The sequence below is a fragment of the Cygnus atratus genome, chromosome 13 (assembly GCF_013377495.2).
Source record: "Cygnus atratus isolate AKBS03 ecotype Queensland, Australia chromosome 13, CAtr_DNAZoo_HiC_assembly, whole genome shotgun sequence".
NCBI classification, from domain to species: Eukaryota; Metazoa; Chordata; class Aves; order Anseriformes; family Anatidae; genus Cygnus; species Cygnus atratus.
This window is the reverse complement of record NC_066374.1, coordinates 18134080-18159803: the sequence shown is the minus strand read 5'-3', so window position 1 is coordinate 18159803 and position 25724 is coordinate 18134080. Positions and strand designations below refer to the sequence as shown.

The following is a 25724-nucleotide window of genomic DNA, read 5'->3' as shown; positions in this document are numbered from 1 at the left end:
TTTCTTTCTTTGTTGGTTTACTTTGTTTGTTTGTTTTCCCTTCATTGTATTATCTCACAGTTAAATAGCAGGCAACAAAGAAGCAAAGACTTCATTCATTAATTATCAGCGATTTTGTCACATTCCTTTATGGGCAAGAAGTGAATTGTTTTGATTGATATTTATGCATGACCAAATCAGCAAAAGAAATGAGAAGAATGGGAACAGGTAGCTAACTTTGTGCTTTTGAATGTTAGCATATTTTTATGGAATTTAGTATGATAGTTTGTATCAAGACTTCTAAAAATATAATCTTCAGCTTGCTAAATCTAACTTTGATGGGATGCTTTTGTGGTGCATCAGCTGACACATTGAGATATGTTTGGTATTTCATGTTTAAATGAATATATTGCCATTTGGGAACTTTAAAAGTTGTTGCATTTACCACACTCTTCTTTTTCTTTGCTCATTTTAAAGGGAGGGAATTGATGGTCTGGGGGAGATGGTTAGGTCACTGAATACTGCATCTGTGCTTTTATCTTCTAAAAAAGTACCTTTGTGGACTTAATTGAATTATTCTCTTTAAGTCAATTGCCACTAAATACTCTGATATTCTAAGTTATCTTTTGTATCCTTGTGGTTGTGAAATAAACTTTGATTTTGCTGTCATTAAGACTTTTCAGAAAGTTTAGAAATCATATTCAAATTTCAGATGACTTCTTATTGTATAATTATCAACAGATTACTTCACCTAAGTTGTGACAGACATATTTTTTAAGTATGACTGACTGATGGACAGATTGGGAATTGCTGAATTAATGGGCACATTTCAAAGCTTTGGCAGGGCTAATCAGTAATTACATCTGCTGAACCACTTGATAAGTTTTTGGAAGTAGACCAGTAAAGCCATCACTGGATTTCTTGAGTTTTAATATCTTACCCTATACACTTTCATGGCTTTCTTCTAGGGCATGATCCAGAAGTTGATACAGCCAAATACACACAGCTAAACAAATCAGTGCATTAAAGCTTAAAATGCACTGCAAATCTTTCCTTTAGATTTTCAGATGGATGCCATGCTTTTAGGGGCTGGTTTATCACCCAACATTCGAGAGTGATCTAAACAAACAAATCTCATTCCCTTTTGAAAATATGAAAATTTATTTGGGGGTAATAAGGGACCTCAGAAAGTGGACAGACTTATGTAGTCTTCATGAGTAACATCTTCCACTGCCACTGTGAAGGACAGAATATAGGGCTAAATAGGTCATAATCCAGACCCAAAACAGTCTTACATTTTTCTGACAGAAAAGTGACAGTTTATCAGGAATGTAGCGTAAATGGTACCTTCCTATCCTTAATCTAGGGAGATTCCCAGTTTATAAATTATGACTTCTCTTCATTTTCCACGTTCAACGATTTGAATTCTGAAAGTTTTGATTCCTCCAAAAAGGCCAAATTTCAGTCTACTTTTGGAACAAATTAATTTTATCAGGCCAGTGTGTCTCTCTGTGTTGTTGTTGGTTTTTGTTTGTTTTGTTTTGTTTTGTTTTTTAAGTATTATCTTCAGGGAATGAAATCTGAGTTTCACTCTACTTTGGCAAGTTAAATTTGCAGATGTTTTAGATAGATGAAGCTCTGTGGGACATGTCTTGATTCATACTACTCAATTATTTATTGATCAATGAATCTAGCCAACAACTGACTGACATGTGGACTTCTAGTTTCGGTCATGATTATTCAAAAGGTTATTTTCAGGCAGGGAATACATAGTAGCTTGGTGCCATGATTTTTTTACTATTGGCAAAGTGGATTCCTAACTGGATAGAGTCTAAAAACGACACTTGTACTGGCATGTGATCTTCTGTTGGCAAATGAAAGTCTTATGTCTATAATGAAACTATTAGAGCTATCAGCTGTATTTTCCATTCTGAAGATTATTATATATTGTTGAGACATTTACAGGCTCTGCTGAGCCTCCAGTTGATGTTGAGATCTGCTGTTCTATAGGGTGATGTTGTAAAACTCTTCTTCAACATAATCTTCTCTTCCTCAGACATTCAAGTGGACTCTGGAAACCATGGAAAGAGTTCACAAAAAGTTTGCAGGCTGAAGGGTTTTCAGCTGAGGATATTCTTTGTAGGCCAAAAACTTGACTGTCTTTTCCAGTATCGAGATGAGATTAGGATGTTGGTAAAATCAAATAGCCTGGGACATGTGAAAACACTGGAGCTATGAGTATTGGCAAATAGGCCCATGTTAGTTTAGGGATACTGAGTTTCTAGATAAGCCAAAAAATTTCAGAGGACTACTGTTTGTTGGACACTTACAAAATCAGTGGTGATAAACACTTTGAAATTATCGGTGCCGAAATAGCAATGCACTGAATATTATTTCTTTGCAGCTGATCTTATGTTTAATATGCCCAATAGCATGAAAAATGTGCTTAAAAATAGTTTTAGAATAAAATTGGACAGTGAAAGTGGTATTGCTTTTAACAATTTGAGTTCAATTTTTCAGAAATGTATCACAACAAAAAATAAAATGACAGACATAGATTGAAACAGTGTGATTGTTCAATTCAAAGGTACCTCTGACAGAATGGATTTCATTTAGGTAGACCGTACAGTTTTAAGGCTGATAAAATGAATTTGAAACCAAATGAAAAGTAACTGTCACCAAATTGAACTTTGATTACTTTCTGGAGATCTTTCAATTCCTAAAGCTAAGACGCTAATTTAATTTTCACAAATATATCTTCGCACCCCACCGCCCCCAAAAATTTAGTTTTTGTTTTGAAATGGGGAGGTTGATTACTAGAAAAGACATAGTTTAAATAGTTATTTTATAAAATTACTAAAATCAAAGAAGGGTGAGAAGCAGCATTTTCAGGAAAATGAAACTGAGCTTATCACTTGCATTTCCTTCAACTAAACAAAATGAAACTGAAACAGAGGCTCTTTGCTTACAGATCTGTATGTGTCTGCAAGTAACCATGCAGTGTCTGGTAGATCTGTGAGTACAGTGTATGGAATAAACAGTATGAGTGTGTATTGCTTAGGCTGGTTTCCCATATTTGTTTGTGTTATCTGTGATTTGAATCCCTATGCATCTGAACTCATCTGCATTCCCTGTTGAGAGGGATTCGGGAACAGAGACATAAAGAATTTGGCCACTGGGCTGTCAAATGGTATTAAGGGGAATGCTTACCTCTTACCACATTTTAATTTTGAAGAGAATGGACTGGGATTTGTTGCATTAGTTTTATTTTTGCTTAGTTGAACATAAGTGCAATTCATGCACTGATAAGTAAGTTCTCTCAACGTGTTAAGACTGGTGAATAGCAGATTTGAGTTAGTAAATGTATTGTAAATAACTCTTTCTCTTACCAAATCCATTTAGTTTCTGTCTTTATCTGTACTCTGTGAAATTTGCTCTGTATTTGTTTGTAGATGATTGTGTGCAATGCCGACAATCAGGTCTTTTCTTTTCTTTTTTTTTTTTTTTTTTCTCATTGATATTGAGCATTTAGCTGCAAATCTGAAAGAAGTAGTAAGAACCATGCATCAGATTTTCTGTGTGGCCTGAACTGGATGGTTGGAGCAGATCAGATCTTTTTTAGCTTCTTCAGACACTAGTCGCTGCATTCTGCAATCTTTTAGGATGGCTGGACAGCCAATGCCTCTGCCTTTTTCTTTCCACTTTGGTGTAGCTATGTTTAAGGAAACTGCAGGCTCTGTGCTTGTTTCTGATAAGCGTCCAGAGCTCTGGAAGATGGAGGTTCTTGCCTCTCTTGCCCTTTTTCAATGCTGAGTACAATCTGTTCTGGGACAAGATCGACTAGAATGCAAACAAGATAAGGAAAAATTACCTTTTTGTCCTTTGGTTTTATCTGCTGTAGAGAAGGTCATATGGGTAGTGGGTAATAGTGTTAAATGTAAAGCTTTTTGTAAAGTGTAGAAATGATGTATTGGCATTTATCAAATCAGCAGACTTCTGAAGGCTCAGTTAATGTTCTTGTGACACTTATGAATCACGTTACTAATACTTTCAAATGAAATATTCTTTCTCATTTAAAGTAAATAAAAGTTGTGTTTCCTTTCAAGCACAAGAAGTAAAATAAGTCCCACTGGTGTTTTGTTTCTGTTTTTCCTTACTGTGTTGTATGTTTGCGTTCTTTCTCAAGTATTTTTCTGCTCCTGCTTCAGATACATCTGAAAGAAACTCCTTGAAGTCCATCTTTCTATATACAATAGTATGAGTCATTGCTTAACTTTAGGCTCCTTATTTGCTATATTAAAGAATGAGAACCTTCACTAGCCTAGTACGGACAAATAAATTATAATTTTTCCCAGTACAAATTTCTTGAAAGACCAAACCTTTTGAATATAATGATAGGAAAAAAAAACACAAACTTTTCTGACTTCCATAAATTTGTTACTCTGTATTGTATGCATGGTTCATACTGTAAAGTTTAATTTTTAGTTTCACCTGTAAGGTCATCATTACCAAAGAGAGGATTTAGAATCAACACATGACATCTTTGCCTTATTAATGGCAAGTATTTGGACAAAAAATGATTATGAACAAAAATCTGAAAAGTTGTGGCTAAATTTAAATTTCAGATATTAAAGAGGATTTACTTTTTATAGATAAATCAACTTCTAATAGTTATGGAAGCAGAATTCAAAAATACATATTGATGTCAAATATGTATTTGCTCATATAACATGCTGACATTGTCATTAAATAAGAAAATGTGTATGCTCAGAAAACAGTAATTCTTTTTTTAATTGCTTGAAATTAAAAGGACAAAGTGTATTAATGAAGGTTCACATTTAACATGTTTGGTTTATAATATGAATCTATTTCTAGCTTTCAATTAACTTATATATAATTTTTTTTAATATATGAGAGTAGGTACTGCAGGGAAGGACGCAAGTTTTCTTTTAAAACTGTTATCTTTAGCTATGCAAAGGGTAAAAATCTTTAGCTGTGGGTGAGTTGAGTTGAAAGCCCCTGTAGGAAATAAGAGTAGGACCCATGAGACCTGACTTCTCTTCCAGTTTCACCATTAATCTGCCAGGTAACCTGGAAGAAGTTGCTTCGCAGTTCTGCACCTCAGCTTGCCCACTTAGAAGTAGGAGACAATTAAGCATACTGACCATATAAAACACTTCACTATTGAACAGTTCTAGGTAAGAGGTAATTCTACTTAGTACTTTTCATTTTAAGTGACTTGCTACTGCGTAGTATAATGGAGCCCTGATTAAGTGGTGGAGCTGTTATCGCTGTTATCTGTGTGGTGTATTGCATACTGTAGAGTACGTTTCGTTTGAGATGCACTTAAGTACATCATGCTCTCAGCAATATTTTTCTTTCTTTGTCTAAGGAAAAGTGATACAGAACAAGAATACAGGAATGGTCTGTAGATATAAGTATATTACAATTTATTCTTGTGTTGCTGGCACCGAATACAGGAGCAGATTTACAAGTGGAATTTGCGGGAAGAAAAGTTATTATTGTCTCCATTGGTAAGGAAGACTGGTCTGGTGATTTGGAGTGTGTGACAGAACTTAAATTCAGTTTCCTGTTCCAGTGCAGGCTTCCTGTATTTCCTTAAGCAAGTCACTTTTCTTCACATTCCCCAGTGCAATTCTCTGTCTGTAAAACAGGAATAATTGCACTTAGGAACGTAGAACATACGGCTGAGGCCAGAAGTCTGGTAGTGCTCTGATACTACAGCTTCAGGCCCACAGAAGTATGGCGGGTGGAAGCACGAGGCTTTGGAAAGACGAGGTAAATTCTTCCAAAAATAAGTAAATGAGCCAAGAGTTTTGACCATCTATGCCTGGGATTGGAAGCGTTGGGGGAAAAAAAAAAAAAGTGGGATAAGGAAACTTTTAGATGAAGAGTGCAATTTTTTCTCTTCATTCAGAAGTCTCTAGCAAACTGTCTTGTGCACAGTTTTCATGGCCACTGCCCTGATATGTGAAGTTAAATGTAAAAAATCAGTTTATAAGAAAAAAAGTTATGTCATGTTACATGCTGTGTGTTTTTTTTGAGGAAGAACACAGTATAAATGTTAACTTTTCCAAAAAGCATATGGAAAAAAATAAAATTTATTTGGTAAAATCAAATACTAATCATTTCCTCCTATATATATATATATTAATTACAGCTTTAACCTGAGAAATACTTTACCAAAAAATAATACCTCTGGATCACAAGTCAAAGTGAAGAACTTCCACACTGAATATCAGTCAAATGTTATTTAAAGAGCTGCAATATTGTATATTAAATAGCGAAAATGCTGACAGGGTCTTAATTGCAGTAGTGCTTCTAATTACCACACTATGCCACGTTATATTATATCACATGGCATAATTTACTGTATCTTTCTTTGTCAATTATTACTCATCATTTTACAAATTACAGATCTTTTATGGGAAGTAATTCATACTTGGACATAGTGCTAAAATGATGAAGTGATTTCCTTTTTTCTCAATCATTGATCTTTCAAACTTTTGCATTTAGCAGTGTTAATCATGTTTATTAGTTAAGTGTTGTCGTAAAAAAAAAATGTGGAATTTTTCTGTTACTTTCATCGTCAGTTAAAATGCTGCCTCTGTTTGCTTTAATCATAGTAATCTATCACTTATTCTAACTGAAATTCTTCTTCGGAAAATCAAAACAAAGTCAATACTGCAGTTACATATTTTCATAACAATCAATAATCTAATTAAAAACATGGGATATACCTGAGAAAGGATTGTACATAAAATAGCTTTTTACTTAGAAATGTTCGGCCTAAGTTGATTTGTTTTGTGGACCAGGTTTGTATTTCAGAATTCACTCTCATAATCTACTTAACTGCTGTTTAAAAGGAACGTGTTATTCATATGTGTAAATGTAATGCTAAAGAAAACTGCAATCTGTACAATTGTTGCAGAACACAGTAGCTTCAGACCAAATAGATATTCATTTTAGCTTTTTCTGTTTCCAGAGACTATTGTTATGAAGGTAGGTGATGCTGAAAGTTTCTAAACATACCTTTTGTCTGATGCATATTTCTTAATTTTTCTCTTTGTGTTTGTGTGTGCTGTGTTTGTGCTAGCGGTGCGTAGCTCTGCTAAAGACTATTAGTTTGTTGATAACCAAGCAAAATGTCTTTTTAAGAAAAGCGTATGCCACTTACGGTCCCTTTGCACCCTGTTTTGCAGGTGGGAGTGAATCCTCCTGGGATAAAGACAAGCTTCAGTCTCCCATTACAACAGGATCCCAGCACAGCATTGGTCATCCCACACTGTCGGGACAGTCGAGCCTTGGAAGCGCACACCCACTCAGTCCTCTCCAGCAGAATCACCTGCTTACCAACAGTATGTATCCTTGCCATTACGGGGAAAAAAATTAGAAAAAAGTACATAGAGCTCTGCTTGAAGGCCATGCTTGTACTCCTTCTCATCCTTCTGGAAGTTGGGGGAGTGGATGATCGAAGCACGTGGTACACAAGGGCCAGTCCTTCCGCTGTGTACTGCACTTGTGCATCATGACCGAGCTGCCCACTGGATACAGCCACTCTCTTGAATAGCCACCCATTGCTGGATTAAGGAATATCAGTCCCAGTCAACAATGCCATGGCCTGGGCTGAAGGGAAAAAAAAATCATACTGTTGCTTAAAATTTTAGCTATATGAGTAAATTCTCTTCCAGTTGAAAATGCTGACCACTGAATAAATATAAGAGGGCAAAGCATAGGTGAAAATGGCTAGGTAAAAGTGAGTAGAAGCAATTCTTCTGCCTGGTCATGCCTTGTACCTGCCAGGTGTGGGTGAGGTCATCTCTTCGATGCAGCTATCCAAAGCAACTGGAACAAAATGACACAGTTAAAGTTTGGATTTGGAACTTAAACTTCACTTCAAATCCATCTCTTTTCCTTCCTCTAGGAGGGGGATAGGTGGGAAGCTTGGAGTTTCCCTCCTCTTTTACACCCAAAGGGGAGGTACTAGCAAATTATTCAAAGAAATAGTCAGAAAGCAACAAAAATATATTTTAAGAAGTAGTAAGGAGTAATCTGATAGTAATTCTGAAAGGTGATGATGGATGAAGAATTAAAATCTTACTATTTATGAATCCTCGTTATTTGTTTAAATTCTTCATCCTCAAAGTTTTGAAAGTTGATTTTCCCTGTTAGTTTTAATGGTTGAATGGCATTTCTGGCTTTTTATGAAATTGTAGGAGCAGATGCTTCCTTGCTACCTCTATAGTGCCACAGACTTGAAGAAATCCAGACTATTTAAATGGCTTCTACAATATATGTTTGCTTTGTTCATGGGAAGGCAGGAGCCTGAGCATTATGGGCATCTGGTTAAGTGTCAGTAATTAAGAATCACCAGGTTATAGGACTCATATTCACCATGGTTTATTCTTTCATTTTATATTCTTGCATAATTCAGTATCTGTACATGTTTTGCTTGAGGGATATTGTGTTCTTTGCTGTTAAAGAAAACTTTCTAGTTATTTTCCAATAGATATTGTAGTAGGCAAATGTCTATAGGCTATTAAAGGGTTTATTGAATGTCAGACATTATGTCCAATGATTTGCAAGTGTAAGATATATTTTCTTCATAGTCCTCTGAAATGTTTGACGGATTGTGTCTTAAAACTGGTGATGTGCTGTTAAATTCTGTTTGTAGTTTGCATTTAGTTTGCATGTCAATTGGACTTTAAGTAGACATACAACTCAATGTGGCCAGATGGTGTCTGGGAGTTTTGGAACTCTATAGAGTATGAGGAGAGATTATTGGGCTGTTAAGGGAGATATGCAGGGGAACAAAGGCTTATGGATGTAAGCAGTGAAGGGGATTGTCAGTATGGTTTAAAGTGAAAGGAGATATATGTGGGCATGGCTTATTACGTGTCATAATTAATATTGGCATGGATCATCTTATAAACAAAACACAGTGAATCATAAGACATCGTAGTTGATCATGATTTGCTCAAGCTAAACAGATAGTGTGGGAACTCGAGTATAAACAATTCTGCCTTTTGTGGTAGTCACAGTGGTGTCTTTTAATTTCTACGGTCAAATTATACTGAAATAACAAGCTATATCAGTCAATGATAGTTTTATTGTGTGTTCTGTCATACAGCAAAATGGTGACTAGCCCTCTGATTTAAAGTCATGAAGATAGAGGCAAAAGTTAAAATCTTTTAGAAATAAATAATGTGAATAGCACGTGGTTATAACTAGTTACATGATTTTTATTTACTTCATGTACCTGAAGGGTTTTTTCTTTTTTTTTTGTGAGAATTTCTAATCAAAATTTCACTTAGAAAAATTATAAGACATTTTGTGTAGCAGAATGTGTCCTATTTTTTCTGGAAAAAGAATTTTGGATGCCCAAAGGTGGAGATCTTCAAGTGGTCCCTCTGAAGAACTCTTAAATACAAAAGAACCTGAAAGTTTTTCAGTGGATTGGTGTGTTGTATTGTAGCCATTACGAAATACAAGTAATATGCATGCTGGAATAGCTGGTAATGAAATATAAAAATCCAGTTCTTTTTAGCGGTAACATCACCTTTCTAGCAATGTCAAGGTCTGCAAATGCGTGCAAACACATTTCACACCTTCTTGAGTTTTTTTATGTTCTTAGTAGATGAAAATTTAAAGTGACTTTTTTGGAAATGAAAAACACTTGTAACATTTTCTTATCTCACATTTTGAGCTCTCATTCCATATTCCAGTTGACAGACTTGTATGGTAGTACAGTAGTGTTGTATAGTCCAATCCACAGCTTCCTATAGTCAAGCAATAGTCCTCATATAGAAGTCTCAGATTGCTGTGTAGGTAAACTAATAATAGTAAGAGAACTTGAGGGCTTTGTAGAGTATATTGTCAGATAAAATCATTAATGAATATTCTTCTGTTGTATTGGGAAAACATGCAAATATCTGCATGTTTTGTGGTTTTTGTTTTATTGCTATCAATAAAGACATCACTGAACTTGTGCACTGTTGTATATTAATTTTGTTATTCACTATGTAATTTCAAAATTATTAACACATAATAGTAATGTGTTTGACTAGTCAATATGCTGTAGAATATAGACATTAAAAAATAATGGGTAGGGTTATAAAATGAGGGACTGACACACATAACGTGCCCTTGCTCTCTTTTAGGGATAGACCTGCCGTTTATGATGATGCCCCACCCTCTGCTACCCGTCAGCCTACCTCCTGCTTCGGTTGCAATGGCAATGAATCAGATGAACCACCTCAATACAATAGCTAATATGGCTGCAGCAGCCCAAATGCACAGTCCTCTTTCCAGGGCAGGGGCCTCTGTTATAAAGGTAAGAGTCATCTACGAGACTAGATTTTTGTTCCTAGGAAAAACATTTATAGCAAGTTTTTAAGGAAAGTACCTAACAGGCAGTGAGCTTATACTGCATATGACACACTTGGTCCTGATAGTGCTTCTGTTTGAGGAAAGTACAGGCAAGAAGTTAAAGAAATAAGATGCTCTGCTTTATCTACAAATCTGTAATATAATTAAAAACAGATATTAGCACTCAATAGTGTTAGATTAGATCTAATCTAGTTTAGATCTATAAAAACTTCTCCTTATCATCAGTGTGTCTGCACAGTTGTTGACTAGGTGGGGGAAACATGGTATTTCTCATGTCCAGCTGCCAAGTAGTTAATGCAAGTCACCGAATTGTTAGAAATTAATTGAGGTTCCATTTGTTTCACTTAGTAACCTTTACTTTAAGTGTTCAGGAGACCTCTTGAGGAAACGGTAACTTAAATATGGCAGTAAAATATTTATAGCAGCAAGTAGACTGCATAAGCTTTGATTATAATTTAAATGCTACCAGTATGTCAAAATGAAGATTAGATATGTATTTGTAAACAACACTAGTTTGTCCTAATATATACTACAGTTTTTGCAAGCAGTTAGATTTTAAGGAGGCTCTTTAGCAGGTCTTTGTTGATGTTACTCATTTGCAGCGATTTTTCCCCAGCACCTGCACTAGGGGATACGCAATATGTCCACAGCCAACAGTAGGTCTCACCAGCACCCTAGAGGGAATTATTTCCTCTACATGATGTAGAGGAAAATACACCAGTAGCTAATATGATAGAGGTAACGCATGCATCCATTGTGGTGTTACTCTCATCCGTCAAGTGATGCTGCATCTTTCTCTCATTTGTTCTGAGTGCTGAGACTGTAGATGAATTTTATTACAGTATGAGACTCCCTTTGTCCTTTCCTTTCCTTACATACAATCGTCTAGCTCTGAATGACTATCAATTAAGATGAAATCCTTGTACAAAATGAAATATGTAAAATGATTTCTGTGGTTGTTATCCATCAGTAATATGATTTTTATTATATGACAACATTGTTTAAGTTCATATTAGAAGTACAAAAAATAACTAGTTTTAGATAGACTGCAATTATGGCAACATGACGTTACTTAAAATGGGAAAAATGAATTGAATATACCGAGTGTGTATCTATTTCTATACTCTGATGACTAAAATACCACTTAGTCTGTTTTCTATAGGTGTGAGAATCAGCTGCTCTATAAAGGTTTTGAATGAAGTCATTATGCTTTTTATATCACATTTGCCATTTAGAAATAAGCTGTTCTACCAAAATATGCGTGATCAGCAAAGTTAACATTTAGTGCTCTAGAAAGAAATGTCATAACTATGAAACTTGATTTCCTCCTGACAGGAACACTATAAATTAGGCAGGCACAACGGCCAGGCTCACAAAACCTTCTTAGCCATCTATAATATGATCTGATGTGATTATTGCAGCACCCGCTAGCAGTGCTATTGCAAGGGTTCTGACAGTGCCCCTGTTATAAATCCAGGCTTTCAGGGATTTACTGCTCATCTGAAAGTGCTTGCTCCATTTGAAACTTGGCTCAAATGGTTCTGAAGAATCTGCATAAATAAGGGTGCAGCATGGGATAAGGAGATGAGGGGGAGAATACAGCATCGATGACTTTACCACCTCCTTTCTCCCTTTTTTTTTTTTTTTCCTTTTTCCCCCTCCCCCAGAGCTGTTCTTGAGCTGGATGAAGCCTGCAATCCAGTTACTGGACTAGGTATAAAATGGTTTGCCAGCCAGCAGAGAACTAGTCTGGGTTGGAACTTAGCAGAAGTATACTTGATTCATTGTGTAGGCTAAAAAAAAAAAAAGTAGTGAGTAAATGTAGTTGTTTATTGTCATCCAAAAGTGTTGGTCCTGAAACTCAGAAAAATCTACTCAGTGGCGATATTTTCAGGTCATCAGAACTGAAGTTTGGATGGGCCATACAAAGTTTTTAACTGAAGTTTATAGAACAACTCAACTCCACAGAGCTATAGCTACATAATGTTTAGAATTTTATCTTATGGTACACCTGTAATGAACACAATATGATATTTATGTCATATTTAAATGGTATAAACTAAAATAATTATGCAACAAATGAATACGACTATTAATATGCATTTGCAGCATACAGTTTGTCATTAAGGATCATGATGTGTGCTGAGAACACAAATTGAATAGAGTTCTGAAAACATGTCTGAGTCTTAACAGCTCATGTAAACTGAATTGGGTCTGAAGGAGTTGAGACCTTACAGCACATATGTGGATGGCAAATAAACAAAGAGCTGTCCCAGCAAGAATGAGAATAGCTCTTCTCTTCGCTGACAGCACTTTGGAACTTCATAATCAGATCATACGACCACTCTCTGCCCATAGTGGAATGAGGCCTTGAGCTGGGAATATTCTCAGGCTGTGTATGATATCAGGAGCGTCATCAAGCCTGAAGTCTTTATTTATACAGATTAAGTCAGAAGGGGCATATGTGACTAAAAAACATGCTAGCTGACACAATTTTAACCATAAAGTTGTGGGCAAGGAGAGGAAGATGCTGGATAGACCTGCACTGAGCAAGAGGTAACTTGTTACCTGGTAGATTTGGGGTGTCTGTGGGGGGAGAGTGAGGGGCAGGAGACTGGCAAGGAGAAAGCCTGGGGAAGAAGAGTCTGTTAGTCTTGAGGGGACTGAAGTGGAAGCATGGTGTGGATTTGACTTGTCTTGAAATAATTAGTCACTGCTTGGAGACATGCTGGCCTCCTCTTGCTGTGTCTGGGGCTTGAGGCAGACATTGGAAAAGGAGAAACCTTACTCTTTCTGATGTTAGCCAGGTCCCCATTAGGAATAAATGGCACATTTGTTGAATGCATTTGGAAAACCCAAAGAAAAAAGTTAAAATGCAATTTAAATGCTTTGTTTCAGAAAACCTCAAAGCATTTTTTTACTCTGAAATCATTTCTTTCAGAATGTTACCTACATATACTTCATAAACAAATCAAATCCCCTGAAAAAAATTGACATTTTGGGTGAAATGCAATGTTATGTTTTGCCCAGGAACTGAAATCTTGTATTTCACATCAACCCTACACGATTTCCATCTGAATTTTTTGGTCTACTGATAAGCAGAACAAAGCATTATTTCTATCGTGTGATCTACACATGCAGTAGAGATTTTTGAATCTCCTTTTCTTTGTGTTCTGTTCTTCTCCTGATTTTGTGGGATTCTTAAAGCATTTGTAAAGGACGTATATGACATGATTTTAAATTCCCTAAAGACAATACAGATGGGCTGTGTAATTATTGCTGAGAGGTGCTATTTTCTATGTGCTATACAACTCGCATTCATAAAATTTACCTGACAGCCTGAAAAATGTGGCCATCTCAGAATACTCTGAAACAATTCTTCTCAGTATAAAAGCATTTCTAGTTACAGAATTTATAACATACTTAATTTCATATCTCTGTGCATTCAATTCATTCTGAAATGTTTGCAGAATATTACAAGATTTATAAAACAAAACTTTTGTAAAATTTATGATACTTTTCTCTATTAGATTTATTCTGTCCCGTTTCATAGCGTGTGTTCATCGTTGGCAGCGTATTGCTAAAATGGGTACTAGAATACATTAGGGGAGCGATGTGTGAGACAGCATAGTTTGCTTATTTCTTATAAGGCTAATTTTTATGACTATCTGTAGCAAAGAACTGTGTGTGCAGGTTTGTATCTTTTTATTCACTGACAGAGAAACTACTGTGTTGGGAGATGTTCAGGTCCCTACAAATTGCATTAAATAGCCTTTTCGTCTCCCCTCCTATGAAGGGAGGCATGTTCCTCTCCCTGTGATGCGAAGAATGCCTTGCTTGTTAACACTAGTTGCTAGTTTAAAGAATAATCAGTGAATACTTATTTTAAACTTGCCAGTGGAGGAAAAAAAAAAAACAGTAAAAACCAAGTATATCTCTTTTTTTGCAAAGCTCACAAGGGAATATTGTTACACCAAGCACATACTAGCTTTTAGTTCTGGCTCAGATCCTTTTAGTATTGGCTTAAACATTTGCATTTGTACTTAATAACTGATACAGCTGTAACATAGACTCTATAGAGCATTACCATCATTAGTCCTGGGAGTACCTTTCTTTCATCTGGTAGCAGCACTGGATGAAGCAGTTCATGGGAGGGGTTCAAGTAGGAAGTTTCCACTGCAAGGGTCTGTCCAATTTTAGTCAGTATTATATTTTAAGATTCGAAGTAAAATGTGAAGGTAAAATCTTAATATACCAGTGAAGGTTGCCATAGCTTTCTCAGTGATTGCTAATTTAAGAAATGGTGAAGAAGGAAGCTCTTGTTTGGCTGTTTACCAATACCATCTGATTAGCTGTGGTTTTCTGTTTGGCTGAGCAGCTGGCAATTAATGAATTATAGGAAGTAGTCACAAGGTAATGGAATTAGCAAGTGAACATCTGGTATTAAAAATCAGTAAACAGAAGAGCTTTTATGATTTCTTAAATTTGGTGGGAAAACAAATGCCAGTTGACTATGACTGAGGAAACTATATGTACACAGTGAAAAAAATTGCATTTCACATGGCAGAGTATATATTTTAAAGTGAACGACTTCCTGATACACTGCAAAAGATGAATGGGATCCAGCTGGCTTTCAGACATACATATCCTATCTTAGTTTTTAGACCACCTGTTTCCGTTGTTCTTCTCCAATTCTTACAGCAGTTGGAGATGATATAACTAGCTCAGAAGACCAACAAGTTGACCATACTCTGCATGTGCCCATTTCCAGACTCCGATAACTCAGAAAATATACCTAACTACTGTTCTCATGCACAGAAACAGTAACTCTACCATCATATTTCTTGTGGTCTATCATATTTAATCTGACCAACATCATCTCAGATTTAACATAGCTCTTGCTTACTGTGTCAAGATTATTCTTTCTTTGAAAAGCCTAAATACCAATTATGTGTTGTTTTTCAGCCTAATGCATTAGTTAGGGACAGTAAACACTATTAAAATTGTGTTTGATAATAGAATTCAGTTAGTTTTAACTAATGTCAAATGGAAAGAAATACTTAGTATTAACTAAAAATAAAAGGTAGCAATTCAGTTCTTTGCTAACCAAAATTTCTTTCTTTCTTTTTCTTCTTTCTTATTAAGAACAGACTTCAGCCACATAGATAGGAGCAGTGGTACTTCACAGGCACAAAGTCATGGTAGTTTTGGATAGGGGGTGAGGACATCTGCAGTCAGTCTGTTGGCTGACTGCTTTTGACTCCACAGTATAGACCTCTTCAGAGAAATGAGACACTCTGGTTTCTTGATCTTTTTAGTCATCTTGCATGTTCAGCTTAACAATGTGGTCCATTTTGAGAATCTCAGTGGTGATTTGGCAAGCGCTGTAAGATCAGGTGTGACACAATGCATTTTCCAGTGGGGAACTAGTGAGCAAATTAATGTCAGAAAATTTATTCTATCAGCATGGTGATCAGGTATGATTTTTTGTTACGAGAGTTGAGAACTCTAATCTAGACCTAAATACAGTAGAATCCCCGTTTTTCCTTCCTCTCAGTTTCATTAGTGAGATCTGAATTCCAGCTCTCCTGCCACTGCAGAAGCAGCACCTCAATTAAATATGAAATATCAAGATAAATGTCTGAATAAAATATCCAGGACTCAGACAAACTTCCAAAACCTGCTTGTCAGCAGCGAAATGCCATTAAATCCTCTAGGAACTCATTAATAGATTAACATTTGGAACAGTAATTACAGCTACATTAGTACTAAGAATAAAGAAAAATAATGGGAAATCTAGTAGCATCATTCCTCTAAATTCTTGACACAAAATGAAGATCAATACCATAAAAAAATCAGAGATAAGGAATTAAGGTCAAGATGATAATGTCAAAAATAGGTAAGCTGTTCATATATATTTCTAATAAAACTAGCGTGGATAAAACTGTTATGTAGTGTTTCATATTATTTGTGTGGAATACTACCTCACAGGGGTTAGAAGAGGAATATTGAGGTGAAATCAAGGATATATCTAGAAATTGGATGAGTGGATGACTTCAGTGCTGTTAACCTAAATCACAACTAAAATTAACAATGTCAGGCTTTGTAGCTACATTTTCTAAGCTAAAGCAAGACACTGTTCTTTAGTAAGACAGAAATATATTACCCTTCAAAAGGATTAAATACTGCAAAAGTCTTTTTTGAGAATTTATGGTACAGCTCTGTAAAGGGAAGAGAAAAGATAAGATGAAGTAGGTACTATAGTTAGATAAATAGGTGAGATCTTGAGAAATGTTTTCATTTTTCATAAAATTCTCACAATCTGTAAATTATATATATATAATTCATTACATTATAACATGGATTATGAATCTTGCAGATTTATGAAATATGAAGAAATTCAAATGGAGAAAATATTACTTTATTTAGGAATACTTCTCTATTACTGTAAGTGTACTTACTGCAGAACCAAGCTGCACTGCAGTGTGCCGGTGGGAACTGAGCTATTTCAAGAAAAAAAAAATAAAATATATGAAAAGTAACAAGGTTGTAAAATATATAAATGACAAATAAAATGAAGTCATCAATGTGTAAAAAATGTTAAGGTTTTAGATTTGCAATTTTCCTATTTAAATGCCCTCATTGATTTGTTACAAATACTGTTAACCCTGTGTTTGGAAAATGGTGAGGACATTATCACTTGTGTTCTCATTTGTAATAAAATAGATTAACTTGCTGTGAAATTTTAACTAGGCTGAGACACAACAGTAGCTACCTAATGAACCAGAGCACATTGCTGTTAAGTAGCTAAATAGATGCATACTGATTACAGGACTGAAAAATGGATCTGTTTACTTGCAAAAAAAGAGTCTGTTCATAGTGTTATTCATTATAGTAGAGGAAATTCTGCATTACATTTCCACACAAACATTTAGAAATAGACAGTTTCTCTATCCACATGCAGTCTTACATGACGGTACTCTATCCTTATTTGTAGTACATAAAATATAGGGAAAATTTCAGCTCCTTTGTTATCTATAGGGAAAGGTACATCTTCCCTGTATATGTAAATTTTTGTAACCAGAAAGACGTTAGATGACATAATCAAGTAATTCTCTTAGAAAATGATTCACTGTGTGATTAAGAATGACATTATTATTTGACACATTTATTTCTGCCTGAACATTTCAAACTAAGACCCTGAGTTTGAAGGCAAATTACTTGAAGAAGAGATTATTTTATAGCAAGAGACAATGGGAAGTACAGTTACCAGAAGGAGCTTGAATACTTTGCTTTTCCAAATCATCAGCTTTTGAATTACTCAAATAACTCCCATTTAAGGTGACATATATGTCTGTTTTTGTGATATCTAAGTGTTAATTCATCGTCATATTAGTTCATAGTTGTGTTTTTTTTTGTTTTTTGTTTTTTGCAGAACAGTTGGCATGTCCTCTCCTTGGCTATTCATTTTCGTAGTTGCAATAGACAATGAAGTTTACTTAAACTATGCACTCTTCTGTAAAATTAATCATTTCAAAATTGTATCTAATTGTAAATTGAGTACTCGTTGTGATAAAAAGGGAATAAGTAGTGCCAAAGAGAACTGTTAAAACTAAAATCCAGACAAATAGCATTACAGTCAGAGTGGTAGCCTGTTAGCTGTAACCTATTATTTACACAAAGCTATTATTTACACAAATGTAAAAGACAGTATATATAAGCTCAGGGTTGTACAGAATCATAGAATGGTTTGGGTTGGAAGGGACCTTAAAGACCACCCAGTTCTAAGCCCCCTGCCATGGGCAGGGACACCTCCCACTGGTCCAGGCTGCCCAAGGCCCCATCCAGCCTGCCCTTGAACACTTCCAGGGATGGGGCATCCACAGCTTCTCTGGGCAGTCTGCTCCAGTGCCTCACCACCCTCATAGTAAAGAATTTCTGTCTAATGTCTAATCTAAATCTGCCCTCTTAGTTTAAAACCATTACCTATCGCTACACACCCTGATAAATCGTCTCTCCCCATCTTTCTTGTAGGCCCCTCTTAAGTATAGGAAGGCTGCTATAAGGTCTCCTGAGCCTTTCCTACTCTAGGCTGAACAACCCCAATTCCCTCACCGCGTCATTGTAGGAGAGGTAATCCAGCCCTCTTGCTGTTTTTGTGACCCTCCTCTGGACTCACTCCAACAGCTACATGTCCTTTTATGCTCAGGGCCCTAGAGCTGAGGACAGCATTCCAGGTAGCATCTCACAAGAGCAGAGGAGAGGCAGACAATCACCCTCTTCAACCTACTGGCTGCACTTCTTTTGATGGACAGCCTTGGATATGGCTGGCTTTCTGGGCTGCAAGCACCCGTTGCCATCTCACATTGAGATTTTCATCCACCAACACCCCCAAGTCCTCCTTGGGGCTGCTCTCAATCCACTCATCACCCAGCCTGTGCTAGTGCTTGAGATTGCCCCCACGCAGATGCAGAACCTTGCACTTAACCTTGCCAAACTTCATGACGTTTTCACAGGCCCACCTCTTAAGCCTGTCAAGATCCCTCTGGATGCCATTCCTTCCCTCCAGAGTGTCAACTGCACCACACAGCTTGGTGTTGTCAGCAAACTTGTTGAGGATGCACTCAATACCACTGTCCATGTCACCAACAAAGATCTTAAATAGTATCAGTCTCAATACCGACTCCTGAGGACTCCTGACCACTTGTCACAGGTCTCCACCTGAACATCGAGCTGTTGACTGCAACTCTTTGGATGCAACCATCCGGCCAATTCCTAATCCACTGAGTGGTCCATCCATCAAATCCGTCTCTCCAATTTAGAGACAAGGAAGTTGTGTAGGACAGTGTCAAATGCCTGCACAAGACAAAGTAGATGACAACAGTTGCATATATATTATTATTCATATATATAGAAGAATATTTTTGGGGTGACCCTATAAATGTGGTTTACTAAATAGACCATCCCCAGAATAAGTCGCAACACTTTTATTCTTCTACTCATCTCAGCAATCTTTAAAATCAGTCTTTTGAGACCAAGAAGACGACAATGGCCATTTGAAGATCAGTAGCTTAAACTTTTTTTTCCCCAGAATTTGAGAATTTCTTTAAAATCATTCATTTTTAAAAACTTGAAGATCTTCAGACTCAACATAGTAGATTCATTTTTTAAAACTTACTAACCTTTTTTAATTATCATTAAAAAAATACTGCAATTAAAAGTCTTCCTGTAAGATTTATTAGTTATTGTGTGTTCATTAAATAACAGATAATTGAAGAATCCATTGAGGATTAACAGCTATGTAATAGATACACATCTGTTACATGATTTTGAGGCTCAGTTGTTATTTAATGTACAATAACTATCCTATTAAAGACACATTCAATGCTATGTTTTTGGCTGGTGTGATTGGAATAGACAAATACAACCCCTTGCTATTAGGAGGATCTGTTCTCATATTCCCTGTGCATCATTCTCAAATGAGTCTGTAAATATGAAGATGGGTGTGTTTTAGAGAGATGGCTTTAATGGGTAACAGGATATTCTTAAAATGTTGATCTTACTGCAAGTGTTATTAATGAATTTCTTAGATAGGTTATTAGCAGAAGCTATTATGCTAGCTATTTATAATGGATAAACTATAAGAATCTAGTGTTCTGTTCCTAAAGCTGTATTATTGATTTAGCATAGTCTAGCAAAAACTGCACTAAAAATTTGGATGCTGTTGAGCTTATTTTCAAAAACACATGGAAAATTGCCACCAAGTAGCCAGAACATATACTTCTTAATGAAAAATCTTTTGAGAGTAGGTTAGAAAGGAAGAAAATTTGCAAGATTCCTTGGAGACAACTTCCCCAGATTACCCTGTAGTTGTGATTTTTAACGAGGTGGAGGCAGAGGATCTCCCTTTAAAAAAAAGGGGGTGGGGGGAGGAATATTTCAGTCCTGTGTTTCCACAGGTTTCTACAGGGAACAGCTGACTGCCCTAGATGAGGAGATGAGGGCAACTGCAAAGATGCAGTTTCTGGACTTCTGTAAATTAAACATCTACTTGTTAGTGTCTCTCCAGTGGAACTATACCTTTAAGGACTTTATTAGCTGTAACAGAGGATTTAAAACATAGAGAAGAGGTTTTAAAATAAAAGTACCTAGAGCATCTCAGGCCATGATCTGCCCCTTTTAGAAAATTCTCATTTTTTTTTGTTGGTCCTGGGAACAGGAATGAAGGGGACTAGAATTTTGAATCAGTTCAGAAGAATAATGCATGAGGAATCACTGGGTTGGAAAGGATCTCAAGTGATCATATAATCAATCACATTTCTCAAGACAAGATGAATTATTGCTTGTCTAACCTGTTACTAAAGATTTTCCCTGGTGGAAATTCCATATCTCCATGCAATCTGCAAGTTTAGATTCACAGATCTGAAGAATTTCATTTTGCTAAATTTTACAATTTCTTACCTCTTTTTTCTCCTTTCCCTAAAGTACTAGGTATATTTAAATTAGAAGTTAATCTCAGGATTTTGTGTGCAAATATGCACATAAGAATTTGCAAGCAGTCTTATTTTTGTTAGCCAGTGATGCTTTCCATCCAAAAGTGAATTTGTTTTATCAGTACCACAACTTTTAAAATCGGTCTGCGTGCTACCCTGAGAAGATGATGTAATGTTTCAGGCACAGAAGTAGTTTTTCTTGGGAGCTTACAAATTTGACGGTGTTTTGTGCCAGTTAGTCCAAATCTGAATTGTTTATTTGAAATGTAACTCATACATGCCGATTTTAATGTCTGTACATAAAAATTAGTTTCTACAAACTGCATGTAAAAAACATGCTTTATATTCCTATGTGTGAAAAAGTTAGAAAATAAAGATTTATCAAGGAAAAAAAGGTGTTAAGTGCTGTGTCATGACACTAAGGATGAAAAACTGTGCCTAGATGCATTGCATGTAGAAGACTCCACTGCTTTTGAGTATAGAAGGCTGTACCGCCCTTTTGATGTGAATTCTGTTCACTCTTTATCTTGGAAAGACTATTTGTTATTGCTGTTTTAGCCACTTTCATTTTCTGATTGAACTTCACTGATGCTTATTAATCACTTTGCACAGACCTTGTCTTATTTCTGTTTCAAGGAAAGGATTCAAGACAGCCCTTCTCCAGCTCCGTCTCTAGAAGACAGTCAGCGGCCTGGGAGCCACGCTTCCTCCCATCAGAGCAGCAGCGTGTCCAGCTCACCCTCCCAGCTGGACAACACTCCAGACAGAATTGGTTAGTGCTTTGCAGCCTCACACCCCTTGACAACTACTGACCTTAAGAATTTTATCAGGTTATTGAAGCAAATATTTATTTACTGGGAATCTCAGGAAAGACCTTGCTTTATTAAAAAAACAAAGGACCAACCAAACACTCCCCCCCCAATAGCCAGAAAGCTCATTGCTACAGTTTGTTTAGTTAGGTTCATCACTATGCAGAGACCAGCCCCTCAGACTCATTCTGTGCCTGTATCCATCTATGCACAGAAGACACTGCCCCTTCTTTGGTATGACTGACTAAATCTTGCATGCTGGCATGAGAAAGTGCCTCTGAAAGCACCTGGAGTTGTAAAAGAACAAGAAATGTTTTAATTTGAATGCATGTCAGAAAACTCTCAGATTATATTATGAGTTTTAGACTCCAAAAACCTCCTCTTGCCCAGGTGTTTCCTCATTGCAATGAAGGTGAGACCTTTTGATTTTTTTGGGTCTCTCAACAACAGTTTTCACAGTCTGTGCATTATTGATCTTGTGTTTAAAATGCAGATTTGGATTGGAGGAAGTTTGGATCCTATTCTTGGTGCTTCCAGGAGGGATCTAGGGCAAGTCAATTAACATCTTTTCACGTCAGTGTATGTCAACACTGTTGTCTTCACAGTGACTGCTGCTCATGCAGGCATTGCTAAGCTAGATTTAAACTGCAAAAACAGTGCAGCTCATGGAAGTCATTGTAGTCTTCTCTCCCATCAAATAACTACTCAGCTGCTTGCTGGGATTTGGGAATTTTGACTATGGTCCATGATACAGCACCATTGCACTACATAGCACAGTTGGCAATACACAAAAGCTAGTGAATAGAAACTGAGCTATTTTCCTTAACATCTGCATACCCAGGGCAAGGACTAGAAAGTAGATTCCCTTCAGCTTTCGTATATTTAAAATAGGGCTAGAAATATACAGGACAAGAAATGTAACTTCCCTTAGCAACAATGAAAAACGGGACTTTTTTACCTTATTATAGCTTTTGAAAGCTACTGTAACTTGCTATATTAAAAGTAGCAGCACATACTGCAATCCTCTGAGCTCCAGAAATAGTGCTAAAAGTTTTTTTAAAGAAAGCTAGATTTTATGTTGAACCACACATTTCTCTGTATTGAAGTCTAATGCTTATTGTTATAGAGATATGTACATATACTTCATATAAATATGTGGCTTTTTTTACTCTTACAATTTTTGCAATTTTTTAAAAAGTCTCCTCACTGGAATGACTTTAAATTCTGTAATTGCAGAAAAGGAAATGTTTTAATCAAATAAGAACAAAGAAAGTAAGCATCCTGAAATCATAAACTTAATGTCTCTTTGATTTTGAAAATTTTAAGTGAGGAAATTTTTAGCACCATGGAGTATGTTTTTTTTTTCAGTTCATCTGTGGGTTACTATCTCTGTATCTGTATTTCTTTATTAAGCTTGCTGCTTTATAGGTACTTGCTAAAACCTAAATTCTTTGTTTTACTAAATGCATTTTTCCCCACAATTATTTCTGAGAAGTACTTTTCTAAATTGTTAATTTGAACATTTTATAAGAAATCAGATTCCTCACAGTAATAATTTTAGTTCCGTCCTGGTATCTTATTTTAATCAACTTGAGCAAATTTGCTTTTGCTACATGTTTGTCCTAACTGCTGAATTAGGAGATTTATGGACAGTGAAAATGGTCAGTTGCTTTAGAAATTACACAGTATAAATAAATGCTAAAATATCAAACTATTGAGAAAAAGGTATAATTTAATATTTTCCTCTTTTCTGACATTTCTTTACTGACAGTGTTATATAGCTGTGCACTCTGATTTTTTTAGCTATGTTGACCAACAGCAGGGAAGGAGAACTCATTGATCAAGAAACTGGGACAAGCCTAAAAAAAATGCAAAAGGAGAAAGGTAAAATTAAACTGTAAAATTAAACTGTCTCAGGCATTTAATTGCACTTACATGTTGTATTCGTTTCTCTAGTATTCTGCATATGCAGTGATATAATACCATAAATCTAAGAAAACTACGTGCCTAATTGCAATGAATAACGTATCCAGTGAATTTAGATCACATTCTTCTTAGGAAGTGTTAACAATCATATCTTTGCTTCCCTCTATTTATACCATATGGGAGTAATACCTTGCTGGTCTTTTGACTCAATTATTTATGAACTCCCTAGCAACTCTTTGATTAGTCACACAGTGTTGTTTCTTTTCCTCCAGTGGATGTGTGTGCAGGCTACTGTAATGCTGGTACATAGGTGAGGGAAATATTAGACTTTTTTCACGTCTAATAATATTACATCAGCTCACAAGTGAGAGGCAGCAAGGGAAGAGGTGAAGCTTGACCTATAGAGTTTGTCCAGGAGGCAGGGAAGTGCCTCCTCTGCTCATTTCTCCTTGCAGTGATTGTTGGGAGCTGGTGAAAATGAGTATGTTGGTGTATGCAGGTAAGCCCTGGGGAGGTGTCACTGTCAGAGACAGAGCTGTGGCATCTGTAGCTGCATGTAGAAGAGGAAGAAGGCATTTTGTTTCCTTAGAAATACAAAAAAATATATCAATCATATTAGTAGACAAAGCTTATTCTGGCAGTACATACAGAGAGCACCATACAAACTGAGTGTCTGCAAAAACAAGATGACGTGTAGCTGAAGAAATGAAAGAAAGCTGAAGGTAAGTGTGAAGTGAATACTAGAAAATGTGCTTCAAAAGCATATACCAAAGAAGATACTAAGATTTTAAGGCAAAAGATGGGAAAGAAAAGTAAGAGAAGTGTCCGAAAGAGGAGACAACATAAGCTAAATGTAGTTACAAGTCTACTGAAAATAGGAATATTTTATCATAAATGAAAATGCAAACTGATTTTTATTTTGGCTGAGGGAATTTTAGATTATCTAATAAAATCAGACAAACTCAAATCCTTAGGCCTATGTAAGTGATTGCACTCTCTGTGTTTATTTTCTGAGCAAACTTAAATGCAATTTACTATAACTATAAGCAATTGAATGAGCTACTAAAAAAAAAGAATTTGAAGGCTCCATGTACACTGTGGTTCCAGAGTTCTAAAAAATTATTTGGGCATATTCATGAAAAGGATGACCATCTTACTGGGCATCTTACGACTGCATTATCATGGGACATATGCTGAAATTTTAAAAGCATCAACAGCATATATCCATCTACAGCGTATATCCAACAATTTCAAGCTGAGTTCACGTTAAGCATTGAGGTAGACCAATATTTCATCTCCTTTAGGAGCCTCTGGTTTATAGGATGCAAGCACCCTGTAATGATGGACTGCGCCAGTAAGACACAGTCAGTATTCTGCTTCTGAAAATCCCCAGCCTGTCAACCCATACAAGTTGTTATTATTCCTCTGTGGTTTTTATCAGTCCAAAATACATTCTTTGTTCCTAATAGTAGTAGTATTCTCCTCTGTATAATCATTTTGGGCTCTGTTGCCCCGCATATGTGTTGAACAATTTTCATTTTCAGATGTGGACAGTCACTGAAGAGTGTGTTGTGTGCTGGGTTGCTCAGCAGAAAATATCCATATAACTTGAACACAGAACAAGCTTTGTTTTTCAAAACCTGCCATTACTTTTACTAAGGCAAAATATATTTACCATGGAAAAGATTTTCAAAGTTATTAAGAGGGAATGTAGTTAAAATAAAAGTATCAACATTTATTAAGTATGACAAGTAAGCGGTTTATACAACCATGGCAAACATATGTTTTCACATCTGCTTTGAGTAATATCATCATGATTTTAAAAATGATTTATAGCTCTGCAGGCCATAAAATGCCAGCTTTGCTGTAAGTTGGAAGTTTTCAAACAACAAAGAAATTATTGAAGGTGTATATTGAGCATGTTTTTGTTACACACCTTGTTATATCTTTACATATCTGAGCACTCTGTAACAATTAAGATAGCAACAAATGAAAATGAATTAACTAAAATTTCACAGTAGTACTACTCATGTGAAAGTGTAGCATGAAGAGCAATAAAACTTAGTGTATTGTAAGCAAATACTGTGACCTCAGGACAGTTTTGTTT

The 25724-nt window shown here is 36.0% G+C and overlaps 1 protein-coding gene across 1 annotated transcript in view; it reads left to right on the top strand.

Annotated features, from left to right (window-relative positions):
• Positions 1-25724, top strand: part of DACH2 (dachshund family transcription factor 2) — a 283098-nt gene that overhangs the window by 217235 nt on the left and 40139 nt on the right. Inside the window, exons 6-9 of the mRNA XM_035541609.2 lie at positions 7203-7358; positions 10161-10333; positions 21519-21654; positions 23495-23575. Of these exons, the coding sequence (XP_035397502.2) occupies positions 7203-7358; positions 10161-10333; positions 21519-21654; positions 23495-23575 (546 nt within the window). The remainder of the gene's footprint in view (positions 1-7202; positions 7359-10160; positions 10334-21518; positions 21655-23494; positions 23576-25724) is intronic.